Source organism: Carassius auratus, chromosome 27 (assembly GCF_003368295.1).
Source record: "Carassius auratus strain Wakin chromosome 27, ASM336829v1, whole genome shotgun sequence".
Classification (NCBI taxonomy): domain Eukaryota; kingdom Metazoa; phylum Chordata; class Actinopteri; order Cypriniformes; family Cyprinidae; genus Carassius; species Carassius auratus.
Genome location: NC_039269.1, coordinates 1,013,560 through 1,029,868, shown reverse-complemented (window position 1 = coordinate 1,029,868; position 16,309 = coordinate 1,013,560). Strand labels below are relative to the sequence as shown.

General features: G+C 34.6%; 2 protein-coding genes across 3 annotated transcripts; one reads left to right on the top strand and one right to left on the bottom strand.

Annotated features, from left to right (window-relative positions):
• The first annotated feature begins 784 nt into the window (after window positions 1-784).
• On the top strand, window positions 785-3,161 carry LOC113044982 (uncharacterized protein C14orf119-like). 2 transcript variants are annotated; one of them, XM_026205040.1, is made up of 3 exons: window positions 785-1,097; window positions 1,512-1,930; window positions 2,759-3,161. In XM_026205040.1, the coding sequence occupies exons 2-3, from the start codon at window positions 1,514-1,516 to the stop codon at window positions 2,921-2,923; spliced, it is 582 nt and encodes a 193-aa protein (XP_026060825.1). In that variant the 5' UTR covers window positions 785-1,097; window positions 1,512-1,513; the 3' UTR covers window positions 2,924-3,161. The 2 variants fall into 2 exon arrangements, with proteins under 2 accessions (XP_026060825.1, XP_026060824.1); XM_026205039.1 differs by having other exon boundaries at window positions 1,509-1,930.
• A 208-nt stretch (window positions 3,162-3,369) lies between these two features.
• On the bottom strand, window positions 3,370-15,613 carry LOC113044981 (putative leucine-rich repeat-containing protein DDB_G0290503). The gene is made up of 46 exons (XM_026205038.1): window positions 15,490-15,613; window positions 15,346-15,398; window positions 14,519-14,557; window positions 14,387-14,396; window positions 13,705-13,779; window positions 13,533-13,592; window positions 13,339-13,422; window positions 13,155-13,244; window positions 12,990-13,037; window positions 12,785-12,850; window positions 12,578-12,664; window positions 12,353-12,442; window positions 12,151-12,237; window positions 11,973-12,050; window positions 11,766-11,855; window positions 11,617-11,679; window positions 11,313-11,375; window positions 11,119-11,175; window positions 10,944-11,015; window positions 10,679-10,765; window positions 10,517-10,594; window positions 10,161-10,223; window positions 9,639-9,728; window positions 9,457-9,546; window positions 9,286-9,375; window positions 9,093-9,182; window positions 8,894-8,959; window positions 8,708-8,770; window positions 8,562-8,621; window positions 8,412-8,471; window positions 8,147-8,215; window positions 7,432-7,518; window positions 7,267-7,347; window positions 7,093-7,161; window positions 6,850-6,939; window positions 6,671-6,748; window positions 6,211-6,300; window positions 5,992-6,081; window positions 5,767-5,856; window positions 5,347-5,493; window positions 5,096-5,185; window positions 4,852-4,929; window positions 4,491-4,637; window positions 4,289-4,360; window positions 4,159-4,194; window positions 3,370-4,069 (listed from the first exon to the last, which is right to left on the bottom strand). Exons 1-46 carry the CDS (start codon window positions 15,602-15,604, stop codon window positions 3,516-3,518), a joined length of 4,032 nt encoding a protein of 1,343 aa, XP_026060823.1. The 5' UTR covers window positions 15,605-15,613; the 3' UTR covers window positions 3,370-3,515.
• Between the last annotated feature and the right edge of the window lie 696 nt (window positions 15,614-16,309).

The window sequence follows — 16,309 nt, the reverse complement described above, 5'->3', positions numbered from 1 at the left end:
CAGCTCTTCTGCATTGTTGGGTCTGACATATTGTTTCTTCCTCTTCACGATACTCCATAGATTTTCTATGGGGTTAAGGTCAGGCGAGTTTGTTGGCCAATTAAGAACAGGGATAGCATGGTCCTTAAACCAGGTACTAGCTTTGGCACTGTGTACAGGTGCCAAGTCCTTTTGGAGAATGAAATCTGCATCTCCATATAGTTGGTCAGCAGCAGGAAGCATGAAGTGCTCTAAAACTTCCTGGTATACGGCTGCGTTGACCTTAGACCTCTTTACACTGGACCTCAAGCAATGTGGATTGTGTGCCTCTCCTTTCTTCCTCCAGACTCTGGGATCCAACTTTGGACCACTCAGCAGCAGTCCAGTCCTCTGACGGTGTCTGTTGTTCAAGAGTGGCTTGACACAAGGAATGCAACAGCTTAAACCCATGTCTTGAATATGTCTGTGCATAGTGGTTCTTGAAGCACTGATTCCATCTGCAGTCCACTCTTTGTGAATCTCCCCCACATGTGGTTATCCCTATTGCTTGTACACTTTTTTTCTACCATATCTTTTCCTTCCCTTCGCCTCTCTATTAATGTGCTTGGACACAGATATATGTATATATGTATGTGTGTATATGTGTGTGTGTGTGTGTGTGTAAGTATATATATATGTAAGTATATATATACTTAAAACTTAAAAAAATATATATATTGATTTTTCAGATTTTGCGTATATGTTCAAAAAGAGCCGACTCTCTCTGAGTCATTGACTCAACAACTGGCCTTACTGTTCCGGTTCATTTCAGTAAGGAGTCATTTCCAGTCAGATTCGTGGGCAAGCCGTTTAGATCGGGTTTGTGAATAACATGAAAAGATCCAATCAAAAAGAAAGATTTGTTCACGAATCAATAACTAATATTCAGAGACACCCCCCCAACCCCCCCTCCCCTCCCCCGCGGAGTCAAAACCGATGCGAGCAGTTTATTGAACACAGTGAGCGTCTCCTCTGAGCTTCTCGGCTCAGTCGAGATTATTCTCCATCTGGTTATACCGACGTTGAAAGTAACAACATGCTGTTTTCGACGAAAGGTGTGAAGTGCAACTAAGAAAAGGGTAACATATTATTTAAAATAACATTTTGATTCAAGTAATAGTTAAAAGGGGGTTAAGTTACTCGTTTGTTTTGATGAGCTAAGTTAGCATTCTGACATTAGCAAGCATATGTCGTAACCAAATACAGTATCATAACAAGGAAATAATATACGTGTAGCCTACATGGTAGTACGATCATAAGTAGACTGTAAAATGAGATTATGATGCACAACATAACTAAGGGGTTTTATGAAGCATTTAGACAGAGGTTATGATGTAACGTAATGTTAAAATGCATGAACGTGGTTTATTCAGTGTTTAAATTTGCGCAAGTTATAAAAATGCTCAACAACATTAAAGGCAACCCCTTTCTTTTAGTTTTGTTTGGTACCATCGATGATAATCCATCTGAAATATCTTTTCTGTCTTTAGTAGAAATGGCTTGGTTCCACCAGGCTTTAAGAGGCTCGGGCCAGCCAGATGGATCCATGATGCCCCCTACAGTGGAAGATCTGTCCCATGCACAGGTCTCCAAACACACCATTACACAGTTAGGGATGTCTGATGGACAAGGTTGGTCAACATTTCCTCCAGCTTCCATCACAGACTTTCCGCCTGCTTCAGGAGGCATCGTTCCCCAACGTCTGGAAGCACTATCCTTCACATCCCTCAACATGGGCTCCAGAAAAGACTCTGTGCTGCTGTCTTTCGTGACGCTTCAGGAGCAAAGATGTGTACTAAGTTGGTTTTTAGGGTGGAACACTGTCCAGAAGCAACGCTTTCTGGAAGATCTGATTTCTAAGGCTGTGCCTGGAAAGGTGTCCAGTTTATTAGACCAACTCAACACACTGCAGGTGTTTTAATTAATTTATGTGCAACTTCATGCCCTTTTCTTTGTCGTGTGATCCTTGTATGTAAAGGAATATTTCATCCAAAAATGAAAATTTGCTTACAATTTACTTTACTCACCCTCACACCATCCAGATATAGATAAGTTGGTTCCTTCATCAGAACAGACTTGGAGAATTTTAGCATTAAATCACTTGATCACCAGTGGATCCTCTTCAGTGGATGGGTATCGTCAGAATGAGAGTTCAGACAACTGATAAAAATATCAGAATATTCCACAACCTAGAAATTCACACAACTCCAGTCCATCAGTTAACATCTTGTGAATTTAAAAGCTGCATATTTATAAGAAACAAATTCATTATTATGGCATCTTAACTTTATACCACTTTCAGGCAAAATACTAGTCAATAATAACACATCCAGTGTAAAGTACCTTCTCTTCTTGTCCTCTCACATTACAATACACCAACATATTTCTTTAGAGCTGTTTGGGTTATTTTCACGTGTTTTGTTGTGCACTTGATTTGTGCATATTTCTCTCCTGATTCAGATGAGAAAGCAGTATTATGGATAGAGGACTCGTATTTTAGCTGTAAGCAACAGGTTGAAGTTAAAAAAATCTTAATACTGATTTAATTTACAAACATGCTTTTAATGTCACAAGATGTTAATTGATTAACTTAAATCATGTTGATACTTCTGTATAATTGTGATCAGCTATTATCGGCTGTTTATGTATGTTTGTAACTATCTATCTGGTATAATCAAAGAATGCTAAGCAGGTTGATCCGTATGATAATGTTGGTACATTCTTTGTCTCTGCATTTCAGGTGAATGATCGCCCACCTAACATTTTTGAATGCCAGTTAAGACTGTGGACTCAGTGGTTTGATTCATGGAGTGAAGAGGAGAGGAATGCCTTTTTGAACAGCTTAGAGGAGAAGGATCCAGCCTTTGTTGAGTACTTCTATGCTGGAACAGCAGGCAGAGATTGAGGCTCTTCGTACAATTCTTTTTGTTGTTTTTTCACTCTTCAAAATGAAACTGAAATCAAGTCACCTATGGACTACTCTGCTTTTTAAGATTTTGGAAAGCTATGCTGGATGCACATGTGAGTGTTGTTTTCCCTCAAAATGTTATGTTTAGATGCAAAAAAAAAAAAAAAAAGTGTTATAAAGTCGTCTTTTTCCCCTAAAGGTTTTTCTAAAATAAATGGGTTTTTTTTCTTCACTATTTATGTTTTCTGTACATGGATTTGCTTTTACCGTACAAGTTTCTCAGACATTCTCTCTCTTGATTTTAAAGGGATAGATAGATTCCAGTTTTGTATGTGTTTATTTCTTCTGCTTAAAATATGTTTCGAAGAATGTTGACAAGCAAACAGTTCTGGCTACCATTGACTTTTTCATACTATTGTATAAAAAAACAAAACAGACATATTGCAAAGTATCTCCTTTAATGTTCCAAGTAAGAAAGTAGGTCATAAAAGATGCCATTCAAGCATGCAATTGAGAGTAGTAATAAGCCAAAATATCAAAGCAAAGCATTTTGTTCGGATTCAAAAACACATGCCTGAATCCATGCAGATCACTGCTTGAGCCAGTCTGTGGATGTAGGTTTCTTTAAGATCAAGGGAGGCTCATTTAAAGTAGTATCACTGCAGGTTTCAACATATGGATAGATTGTCCCCTGCAGCTTATTGCCAGTAAAGCTAAAGATTTCAAGCTTCGTTTCTGCATTGTAAAAAGTTACCTTATTATTTATAAAATCCAACTGGACCCCAATTACAGAAGGTGCCTGAGCTTGTAGACTAACACGCCTGTCAGCATTGGCAAAAAGTTTCGTATCTCTATTCTTCTGAATAACCCAATAGCCAGCTGACGGGCCATATTTCAGAATACCTTTTCTCTGAGCGGACGCCCTGGCTGCACCCACAACATAACAATTACTTCCAATCACCCCTATTTCCCAGTAATGCTTTCCAGAATCAAATCCTTCTTTTCCCAGAGCTGCAATAGCTGTGTCATAGCGCTCAGGAGTGTCACGTACAGGCTGAGGGAATAAAGAGGTATGTACTTCTTTCTCATTCTTTGATAAGATGAGTCTGCGGTGGGCAGTGTTCGCATCAAATCTGGGCCATTCTGAGGTGAGCACAAAGAGACATTTTTTTATTTGTTAGTTTGATTGCATTTAGCTGTATATTATAACCAGACTGAGATCACGAACTTACCACTCGTAGGAGGTTTTTTATTTTCATTTGTAACCTCTAGATAAAGAGTTAAAAGAAATAAAACCATACATTGTTAATGGTGAAAATAAAGCTAGTATTACTTCTTGCTTAGATAAAAGAAATATCTCACCCTTAAGTTCCTCTAGCTTCTTTTCAGTCTCAGTCAGGTTTTTTTTAAGTTTCTCGTTCTCATTGATCACACCTATTAATATTATGAAAATATTAAAACCTGTCAGATTACCTTCCACAGATACATGCAAAAGATATTTAGTCCCAGGCCAAATTTAATTTGCATTGTTCTCTATACTGAAAGCTTATTGCACGCCACTCACGATTTATTTTGTTTTTCTCTTCTTTAAGCTCGGCCTTTGTATCTGCATTTTCCTTTTGCAGTGTAGCAACTTCTTTGTCCTTCTCCTGGAGTTTCTGGTCCTTCTTAGCAAGGTCTTGTTTTTTTGCTTCCAATGTCTTTTCTAGATCTGATAAAAGGTATGAAAAAATTTATTATTAGGCTTAGAAATTGTTCAAATGAACAGTTGAGTTTTGAATACTATACAATGGATCACATTATAAAATAGAAAGCTGCAGAGCACATTTACATCTGCTGATTGAGCAACGAAAAAGCATGTTAAAAAAAAATCATGAAGTGGAGATTGTTTTTGCTTCTGTGGTATTTTGACCTTATTGTCGTACCAGAGATTTCTTTCTGTAATACATTTTTCTCCCCTGTCATTGTTTGTAGGTCCTTTTCAAGTTTCTTCTGCTTCTGAACTAAAACAAAGGTCAAGAAATAATCAAATTACTGTATGCGTATGTGATTTTACAATATGTAAAAAAAAAAAAAAAAAAAAGATTGGGCTAATTCATTATTACACAATTTATATTGGTTTTTCTATCAGCAATTCTGTCATTCGTCATTCAATGATTTTATTCTTACCCAAGTTTTGATTTTCAGCATTTGTTTGCTGTAGTTTGGCTTCAGTTTTAGCAATTTGCTGGTCCTTTGTTTTAAGCTCTGTCTCTAGCTCTGAGACAAAAAAGTTAATATTGATAACATGCATTAATTGTGTCATTTGTAGCATCATTACATTTTATCTGTAGCAAATCTGATTGACAATACTCTGAATTTTCCCATTTGTGAACCAAATATTCCTCTTATTTTAAGTAGAGGATGACCTTTTCACTGACCTTTGTTTTTGTTCATTACTTTCTCAAGCTCGCCCTTTGTATTGTCCTGCTGCTTTTTCAATGCTGCAATGGCATCATTTTTCTCCTTCAGGTTCAAATCCTTTTCAGTTAACGCTTTTTCCTGTTTTTGCAATTTCTCTTTTAAACCTGATCAAAAAAAAAAAATGTAGTCGGTTAGTTAAAAAAATGTATTCTACCCTGGTATAATGGGTATACAAATTTGAGATTAAAGATAGAAATATGTCATCATGGCACTTTTGGCAGTTTGTTTCTCATATGCTGATCGTTGCTTTTTCATATATTTATCAAGGCCAACATGTCTAATCACTCCAGCAATCTTTAAATATATTGTATAGTATTGGAAAAGAGAATTTGATAATTATTCAAGCACGTCTTTGGTGTTTGACAATGTGGTCATACCGTCGATTTCTTCTTTTGCATTCTGCAGTGCTTTATTTTTCTCCTCTTTAATTTTCTCCAAGTCATCATTCAGATTGTTCAGCTGTTTGACTGAAACAAAAGATACAAAACTGAAATTCTTGGAATGACTAACCATGCAAAAGTGACAATATGGAATCAAACATAAATGTGGGGTTGATTAATTCTGCAGTGTTGTTGTCTTTATTCATAACTAGATTTTCTTACTCAAAGCAGCATTTTTAGCATTTGTCTTTTGCAGCTGATCCTCAGTATTAGTAAGCTGCTGGTCCTTTGATTTAATTTGTTTCTGAAGTGCTGAGAAAAAAAATGACATGATAATATTTGATAACAGAAATCTATGAACAAGTTTAAAATGCATCATTATAAAGAAATACAATTTAATTGTGACGGTATCACAACAGTATGAATTTCCCTGAAACTTACATGTAATCTTATCATTTGATTCCTGTTGGAGTTTTTTTACATTTTGCTTGCTCTCTTCTAGCTCCTTTTCTAGAGTTTGGATCCTGTCCTCTGTTTGTGAAAAAAGAAGGAGCATATTGAGTTATTCCTTTGATGGAATTATTATTTTGTTATCATTTACTCACACTCAAGGTGTTCCAAACCTATATGAGTTTCTTCTGCTGAATACAAAAGAAGATATTTTGAAGAATGTGGGAAAACGTAACAGTTTTTGGTCCCCTTGCTATGGAAGTCAGTGGAGACCAGCAAATGTTTGGATACCCACATTCATAAAAATTATTTTAATGATCAACAAATAGATAAACTTTCGAGAAACACCTTGAGGATGAGCGAATAATGACAGAATTGAACTATCTCTGTAAAGGATGGGTAAAATCACTTCCAAAAAAATATTCTTTGGTGCCTTTTCACATTAACTTACTCAGCTTATCTGACACATCACAGTTACCCCGCAACAGCAAAATCTCTTTTTCTTTGTTCTCTATCTGATTCTTTAGTCCTGAAAACAACAAGAATATCAGTTTAGTATTCTTTGTTTCCACTATTACTCATTAGAATAATCAACAATCTTCTGATATTGATGCATGAAGACTGACTTACCATTGATTTCCTTTGCATATTTCTCTTGCATTTGTGTTTCTGCTTGTTTTAGTTTAGACATCGATTCCTTTATAGACATTATTTTCAAGGCTGTATAAATATGTAAGTAAAACATTTATGTTAACACATTTGGCAGACACTTTTAACAATGGTATACATTTCATCAGTTCATGGGTTCCCTGAGAATCAAACCCATGACTTTGGCTTTGCTAGCTCCATGCATGCTCTACTGGTTGAACTCACCCAGTCCAAGCCCTTTCTCTCCAGAGTTTTGCAACTCAGCCAGCAAACCATTTAATTGGGCTTCCAGTTCTAAATGAAGAGAAGAACATCACTAATTGTAAAATAATGTTGTTGTTGTTTTAAGGAAGAAATGAAATTGATTATAAGTACATAAATGGTTTTGTTTAAACTTACTGCGAATCTTTTCTGAATTGTCTTCAGTTGGATTTTCTTGAAGCTTCCCAATATTTGTTAATAACTCGAGTACTTCCAGAGCTGTAACAGAGCATTGTGTAAAGGTGCAATAGTGTCTCTTCAGATGAAGATGTCCCAAAATTGGTCAGATGGGGTTAGACTCACTTTTGGCTGATATGGATCCCTCAGCATTCAATTTCTGCTTTGCCTCCTTCAATTCTTGTTTCTTTACCTCAAGTTCTAGCCTCACTTCTAAAAAGCAGATAACCATATTTTGAAAAGCACATCAAACTATTGAAATTTGACCCATTCCACATGTGATGTAAAAAGAAAGAATGCAATGTACACAACCATTCAAATGTTTGGGGACAGTTCGTTTCTTTCATTTATTCATTTATTTTCAACGATGCATGAAATAGGTCAAAAGTGACAGTCAAGAATTTTTGTGTAAATAAATAAAGTAAAAAAACTTTGTTCATCAAATGTCTTATGGTTTCCACAAAAATATTAAGCAGTTGTAAACTGTTTTGAGCATTGATGATAATAATACCAATAATGATGATGATGTTAATGGTTTTCCTGAGCACCAAACTGGCATATGAGAATGATTTCTGAAGGATCATGTCACACTGACGAATGAAAATTCAGCTTTGCCAGCACAAAAGTGTATTTCATTGTCAAAATATATTTAAATAGAAATCAATCTTAAATTGTAATATCATCTCACAATAAGTGTTTTTACAGTATTTTTGGTGAGCATATGAGACTTCTTTTCAAAACACTAATGTATGTGCACCGGTTCAATCTGCTTTTAATGTATATGACTAAAAGTACTGCAGTTTATGTGATATCAGAATCAGCAGACATACAGCTTCACTACCTGGGGATCCTTGTGTGGCTTGCCGATCCAGGTACTGAACTTCATCCATTAGACTTTTAATGATATAAGCTGAAAACAACAAAAACATTGGACAGAGAGAATTGTGTGACAGTATAAAATAATGTACGATATTGTCTTTGGGTTTAACACAAGATTATGTTTTTTTGTCTTTCATTGTGTATTCTTGGCATTATTTATAATATTCTGTGATTAACTTTGTCATCAATTTAATTATAAACCAGTTTAATTATGAATCTTCACTCACCCTTCTTAAGAATGTCATTGTTCAGCTTAGAAATGGTGTCGTTATATTCAACCTGCTTTTCTGTAACACAACCACCAAGTATTCCAGTTACCCAACTGTCCAAATCCAGTGTACAGATTGTCTTTTTACACAGATACAAAGATAAAGTACCTTTATATATTTTCTGGAGTTCAGGGCATTCAGCAGTGTCCACACAATCTTTTTTCAGCTCTAGAGAGAGACAGAACAGGCAAGATAATGAACTATTCTTTAGACGATGACTTAAATGTCCTATATCACTGAATATGTGGTTTTACTTTCATTCTCGGCACGAATTTTGACATTTTCCTCCTCCTTCATCCTTAGGCTCTTTTCAAGATCTAAAAAGAACAGTAGCAAGTTGGGTTCTTGAATTAAAGGAGAGCTCCAGTGTTGATGTGCTTTGCTGTTAAACGAGTGAAAGAGATTGTATATGATGGATAGATGGATTGAATGAAACTCACCAGTTATTCTATCATTTACTTGGGGTTGTTTTCTCACTTCGTCTAAGAGGTTGTTGATCGTTGTAACTAAGGGGACATCAGATTAAAATGTTATATAGCAATAAGCTGACTGGACATTGGCGGACACATCTTCCAATCCTGATCATTTATAGCAACCAGACATCACTTTCTGATTTAGTGAATCTCTTCAGTAACTAACTTTGTTTTGACAGTGAGTCATTCTTCTCTTTTAGTGTTTTATTGGCGTCATTCAATGCCTCGTTACTCTGTTTTAGTTTATCTTGAAGATCTGTGAAAGAGAAAACAATTTAATTTAATTAATCAGTTTTAATCAAAGAAAAAAAGACCATGAAAATCACTTCACGGTTTGCTGCTGAATGAATGTGCTATACCTTTAATCTTCTTCATTGCATTCTTTTCAGCTGTGTCTTTTTGGATTTGCAACGTCAAAACTTCTTTCTTCAGAGCAGCAATTTCTTTTTCTGTAAATCAAGCATTTTCATGACGACTAAGATTGCCGTTCAGTTTTCTTTTGAGCTCTGAAAACTAAAGGTTTCACTCACGTATCTGACTGACATCACCGGTCGCAGTAGCCAGCTCTCTGTTTTTTTCATCCAGCAAACGTTTTACGTCATCCAGTGCCTTTTGAATCTCTGTCAGAAGTCAATGTGAATATAGCAATATTAAAAAATGTTACACCATTACTTATAGCTCTTTCAAAGTATTGGAAACTATCACTCCCAACCAGCTTTCTGGATTTCAGCCTTTGTAGTTACGGTTTTCAGCATTTCTCTTGTCCAGGATGCATCAGATTGGAGAGCAAAGATTTTCAGCACTGAGATAAACAAAAATAATAGTAATATTGATAGTTCTGCCAAAAATATCAGAACAAATTAGAAATTTGGTACATAGATGAACTGATTTGAGCTTGGTTAATACTCATAAAGTAATATTTTTTAAACTATCGGTTACACTTTATTTTAACGTCCAATTCTTGCTATTAGTTGCCTCAATAAATTCCAAATTTGCTGCTTATTAATAGTTAGTAAAGTAGTTGCTATGTCTTTGGTCATGCAGAATATGTGCTTTCTAAATACTTACAAACAGCCAATATGTTAATGATAGGCATGTTAATAAGCAACTGGTTAATGGTGAGAATTGGGCTTTATACTAAAGTGTTACCAAACTATCTATAGGTACGGGTCTGAACATAACTACAAATAACACGAGCCTTAGTTCCAAAAAAGGACCATAACTCTTCACTCACTTGATTTTGAAGCCATTTTATCATCTAATGTGCTTATCAGGTTCATGAGATCCTTCTGCAGATCTGAAACCAAAACAGAATGTGTGTTGAAACCCCGAGGTCAATATAAACCGACAGCTGACCGAGTACAGTACGTCACCTTTTTCAGACACTCCTAGACTCATTAAACACTGATTCAACAGATAAAATAATCGAAAACATTCACTGCCACCAACCAACACCAACAGAAGCCGAAAGTGGAAACACACTGATTAGACAAAACCTGATGAACATGTCTGTCTCTGCTCTGAATTGGTTTTTACTATCAATTTTACCATTAGCATAACTACTGCATATATACTGCACTATATACTCACTGCTGATTTTATTTAAGTTGTCTGGATCTTCATTCTGAAGCTTCCAGATCTCCTCCATCTGCGATATCACTTTAAGAACTGACAAGCAAAGACAAAAACATGCTTAGGTGTGAGTCAGAAGCCATAACGATTTATGGTAGATATTAATGCTAAGAGTCACACTTTTTTCTGAGCTAGCGTCACTTTTCCGAAGTTCCTCCTTTTTCAGCGTCAGTTCTTTGAGTTTTTCATCCCGTATTTGCTTCAAAGCTATTATAAATGTACCAAAAAAAAAAGGTAAATATTACATTTCCACATGACAACTGGAAAAAAATGGTTCTTGAAATGCAGTACAGAACAATATACGTTAGAAATGGTTTTTAAATGTTACTCTAAGTGCCTGATTGTTTTTCAAACTGAATCATAAAATTAGAAAAAACAGACATACCGTCCGATGAGGATGCTTTAACTTTCTTCATTATTTGGTTTATTTCAAAGCCTAGCAAAATAATCTCGAGAACTGTGGAAAGAAAATGTTGCCATGTGTGTTAAATTAAATGCAACTAATCCATGGAAAAACATTAAAGTGTTATATTTTGTGTCTCAATTTTTACTCAACTCACCCGCATTTGAGGTTTTATCTAATACATTATTTACTTGTTCCAGTTCAGCTTGTGAACCTGGAAAAAAACAACATTTTTAGCATAATCTGCAAATAACATTTAATAATCCCGTTTAAATTTCTCCTGTTGCTTTCATGTGAACAAAGCTTTCATATGGCTGCTTGCTGGGAGTAAAGAAGAGTACAATATCTCACTCATGTACAGTTCCTCCAGGTCTTTGCATTGTTCTAACTGGTCCAACATCTGTTTGCGCAAACCTGTGTGTAGAAGAAATGATAGATGAATTAACAAAAAATGTTCCATTTGGGGATAAAGAAAAGGCTAATATTAACATTGCATATTGTGAATACTATGACAAATTCTGAGTTATGTGTTGTATCTGCTAAATAAATTAATGCAGAAAAGTGTTTTTTCATCTGTATGTATTAAGCATCCATGATCATCCATATTACATTTGCTATAATTGTAAGTAATTACAAGACAATAAATGAATCTTACGCTTGTTGTTAACATCCAGATTAAATGCCCTCTCCTGTTCCTTTCCAAGCTTTGTCTGGAGATCTAAGAGGGAAAAACCCCAAATCAGATAAACATCACGATTTCTAATTTTGCTTGAGAAAAGTAATTAAAAACCAATCAGATCTCACCATTCATCTTAAATTCTTCTGCTTTCATTTGTCCCTGTCCCGTAATCAGTGCCTCCATGAATTCAAACTGGAGTTTAAGAATTCTAGAGACTAAAAGTAGTAAAAGTATTATCAGTTGTACTGATTTTTTTTTTTCAAAAACAGTGACACTAGAAACAATAATTCACGAGAAATGAGAATCGGTATATTAAAATGAAAGAAACTTACTTAGCTCATCTTTTCCCTTTAATGTGGCAATTTTGTTCATTATTTCTATTCTTTTCCCATCAAACTCCTTTGTCTGATCTACAAGATAGAAATTATTGTCAGGATGAAGTAGTGATTCCCACATCTAAATATAATATGCTAAATTATTCATAAATAATTTCTCCTCTGATTCCAGTACCATCAAGCTGGACAGATGTTTGTTTAAGAGCTGACAATTTGCCTTGCAGATCTAATATTTCCTTCTCCAGTGCTGCTATGTCTTTATCTGTCAACACAAAATGGAAAACAGAAAAAGGTTTTGCTGCAGTAATCAGGAACCTCTTATTTGTCACATAATGGATTATAGATGGTATAAATTTACTGTAAAAAAAAAAACATACCAATTTGTTCTTTGTTTCCTTTCTTCGCTGCTAGTTCATCTTTTCGATCTGACAGAGCGCCATTTTTATACTCCAGTAATTTTGTAATTACTATCAAACATTCAAAAAAGAGATGAAACAATCATGCATTACTAAAAATAAACTTGCTCAAACAATTTCATAACGGCAACTTCATAACTTCCAGGCTTGATAAGGATTTAATAAACATCAGTAATGAACACTCACCATCTATCTCGGCCTGCGTCTTAAACTGACCAGAGATACTCGTCTTCAGCTCCAATGCTTTAATTTGCAATATAACAATCTCCAGCACTAAAAAAAAACAACACGTATTCTATCGTTGGAAACAGTATAACTGCTATGACGAATTTTCAAAACCTTTCAAAACTTCATCCACAATCACTGCTGAAATATTTGTGATCCATTGCTCACCCTGGTCTGCAATGCCACCTTTTCCCCCTGGCTGTTTGAGCTTGTCTTCCAGATACGTCTTTAATTCTGTAGATTAGATATAAATATATAAGCACATGCATTTTAGTCTGTTTTGAGTTTAATGAGATATTTTATGTAGGTTATTCACTGATGATGAGGCTGTAGATGATATAAATCAAAAGTGACCTGTTTTGGTCATACACACCATTAAGTGAAGTTGAGGTTGCCTTATCGCTTTTCAATATGTCTGAAACTAGATGAAGAAAAATGAACAAACAATTACTACAGTTTCCTTCGGTTAAGAATTGAGCAAGGGCACAAAATGCAGTGTCAGTGTGGTATTGCTCTATGCACAGGGGTGTATCGCTACCTGCCCGCTTGAACCTTTCAACACTTCCTGAGAATTGTGTCTTCATCCCTGCTAAGTCTCTCTCTGCATCCTTTCGACGCTTGTCCAGACCTGTTGAATTTTAGATAAAAAACTGTGTGAATATATATGGTATATAGAGATAATAGTAAATGTAAATAATAAAGATAATATTGTTGCAACACACTTGTAATCTTTGTGGCATCTGTCTCGGTGCTTATTATCGCGTCCAGCTCCTGTAGGTTAATGACTTTCTGGAGAATGTTTAAGACTGAATAGGTGGAACACAAGGGTAAAAAGAGTCAAACATTGTTTTTTTTTTTGCTAATCAATATTAAAATGTTACAGCTTTGTTCACCAGTATCATTATTTTCCACATACCATCCTTGGCTGGACTGGTACTGACTTGTTTAAAAAGATTGTTCAGCTCGCTTTTAAGACCTGCACACATGTCCACCAATAGAAATATTTTTGATGAATATAAGTCATGGATGCAACTGCATGGTTAATATATATCTTGAGATTTGTGTAGAATGAAGATGGGTTGACTTACCATCAATATTGTTCTTCGCAACTGTATAAGTATCCCTACATTTAATCTTCATCTCATCAAGATCTTTCTGGAGGCCTAAAGAAGTACAGTTTATGATCTTAGTGCCTGAGCTTTTTATTATGTAAAATATTCATAAGACTAACTCTTTCTAGTTCATTTGTACAGTATTTTACTAGGATGTATATCCCAACCTATGGTAGAAGTGGTTGAAGTTTAAAACTCACATTTTCATATCAGGATCTTATATCTTGTGTTTGAGATTAATATGAATTAATAATAATATATTTGACCCTGGACCACAAAACCAGTCATAAGGGTCAATTTGAAATTGAGATTTATACATCATCTGAAAGGGGAATAAATAAGTATTCTATTGATGCATGGTTTGTTAGGATAGGACAATATTAGAAAATCAGAATATTGAGGAAAATAGCCTATAACGTCTTTAGCAATGCATATTACTAACCAAATTAATATATATATATAATATATATATTTAAGGTAGGAAATTTACAAAATATCTTCATGGAACATGATCTTAACTTTATTTTGACTGTTACAATGTATTGTTGGCTATTGCTACATAACCGTGCTACTTATGACTGGTTTCGTGGTCGAGGGTCACACATGATTAAAATGACTCTTATATAAAATATAATAAAGAAAACTATAATTTACATACCTGAACAGTCCTTAGTAGATTACAGAGAGATAATGAAAATGTATTTTAAAACAGTACATTTAAAAGTGCATGCATGTACAATGGAAATGATATGTAAAAAAATTAAAAATAAAGATAAAAAAACAGACACACCTCTATGGATCTTGTTTCTCTTGTGAAATCGCTATTTGCCTAAAATGTTTGGAAAAATTCACTTTAGACCTTGTTCACACAGAGCTTTTGCACTGTGAAAGACATTACAACTCAATTTCAATTTAATTCAGTTTTCTAATTATATAATTATTTAGCTTCAATTATCATAGCTGTACAGTTTTGTTTTGGAAACACAAGTTAAACTTCTCATAGACACCATTCAAAATGTTTTTGCAATAAATGTATACACGTTAGAATAATGGTCCATTAGTTAATTCAATAATTAATATGAGCAAACAATGAACAATACATTTATTACTGTATTTATCTATCTTTGTTATTGTTAGTTAATAAAAATACAGTTATTCATTGTTAGTTCTGGCGAATTCACAGTGCATTAACTAATGTTAACAAGCACAACGTTTGATTTGAAGTGTTTGAAGTGAAGTGTTACTCTCATCAGAGAGTCCTGAAAACATTGAATAATTAAAAAAAAAACAACAACTTGTTTTTCAAACCATTAACATGGGGTTAATGACAGCCTAAAATTCAGTGGTGCTGCCATCATAGGAATGAATGAATGAAATGCATTGAAACAGAAAACTGTTATTTTAAAATGTGATAATGTTTCACAAAATTAATGTTTTACAGTAATTTTGATCACATAAATGCGACTTTGGTGAGAATAATAAAAAAGTTAAATTGTAAGTTAAGTTAAATACTGATTCAAGTATAGACCCTATTTAAATTCATAGTATAGTCATATCTAAAAAAATAAATAAAAAAATGTCAGAAAATTACCACAGTGAAATGTACATGAAACCTACCATAATCGGACCATCTTTTTCATTACTCCTAGCTATGGCTGCTTCAACAGGACCTAAATCACAATCAAATTATCATACAACCATTCCTTCTCTTGTCAAAAAAAAAAAAAAACACAGTCACAGATCCATCAAAGCAATGCTTACCACATTCAGCCTGTGTCAGCAGGTAAATTGACACAAAGAAAGACCAAATCTGGAGATTCTCTATCCACTTCATTACTGTGTGTGAACGTAATCTCACAGTAACACTGGAGCTCATGAGCTTGTGTGCTTTATATATGAAAGGCACACCAGTCCGTTATTGCCCAACTCTCACTTTTAATTGGCTATTTCACATCTCATGCCAGTAGAGCACAAAGACAGACGGACTTACTGTGTAGTTCTGACTAACTCCTTATGTGATCTAAGACAGGACTCGACAAGAAGACTTAGTGCCAGAAAAAGTGTTTCGGACCAACTAACGCAAATTAAAAAAATACATTTTACATGTATTAATCATGTACACACATTTTTATTCCGCTGTTTAAAATATGCCACAAAGAAAAATATATGTAGCTGGCTACAATATTGCCTAAACTGTTTGTAATTTTAATGGTAAAGCAGTTTAATTTCTTTCTTCGGTTGCTAATTAAAAACTAATAAATATGAAGACCCCCCCCCCCCCCCCAATCAGCATATCAAATGTTTAAGCCTCAAAGTTTGGGCATCAATAAATATGCTGTCCAACAATATTTTTCAGTACATTAACTATTTTTTAACGAATTTCAGCTCATTTCCGTAATACTGACAGTGACCTTCATTGCAAAAATAATTTATATTGCAAAAGAGGAAAATATGTGTATAAGACACACCAAGCCTTGAGTTGTAGATAACAGTGGTTTTGTAAATGCCAATGACATGGTCACTTTTGTTTGTAATGCAAATTCATCAACAGTTAGGTAAAAACTTGTTTCCAAAAATGGAA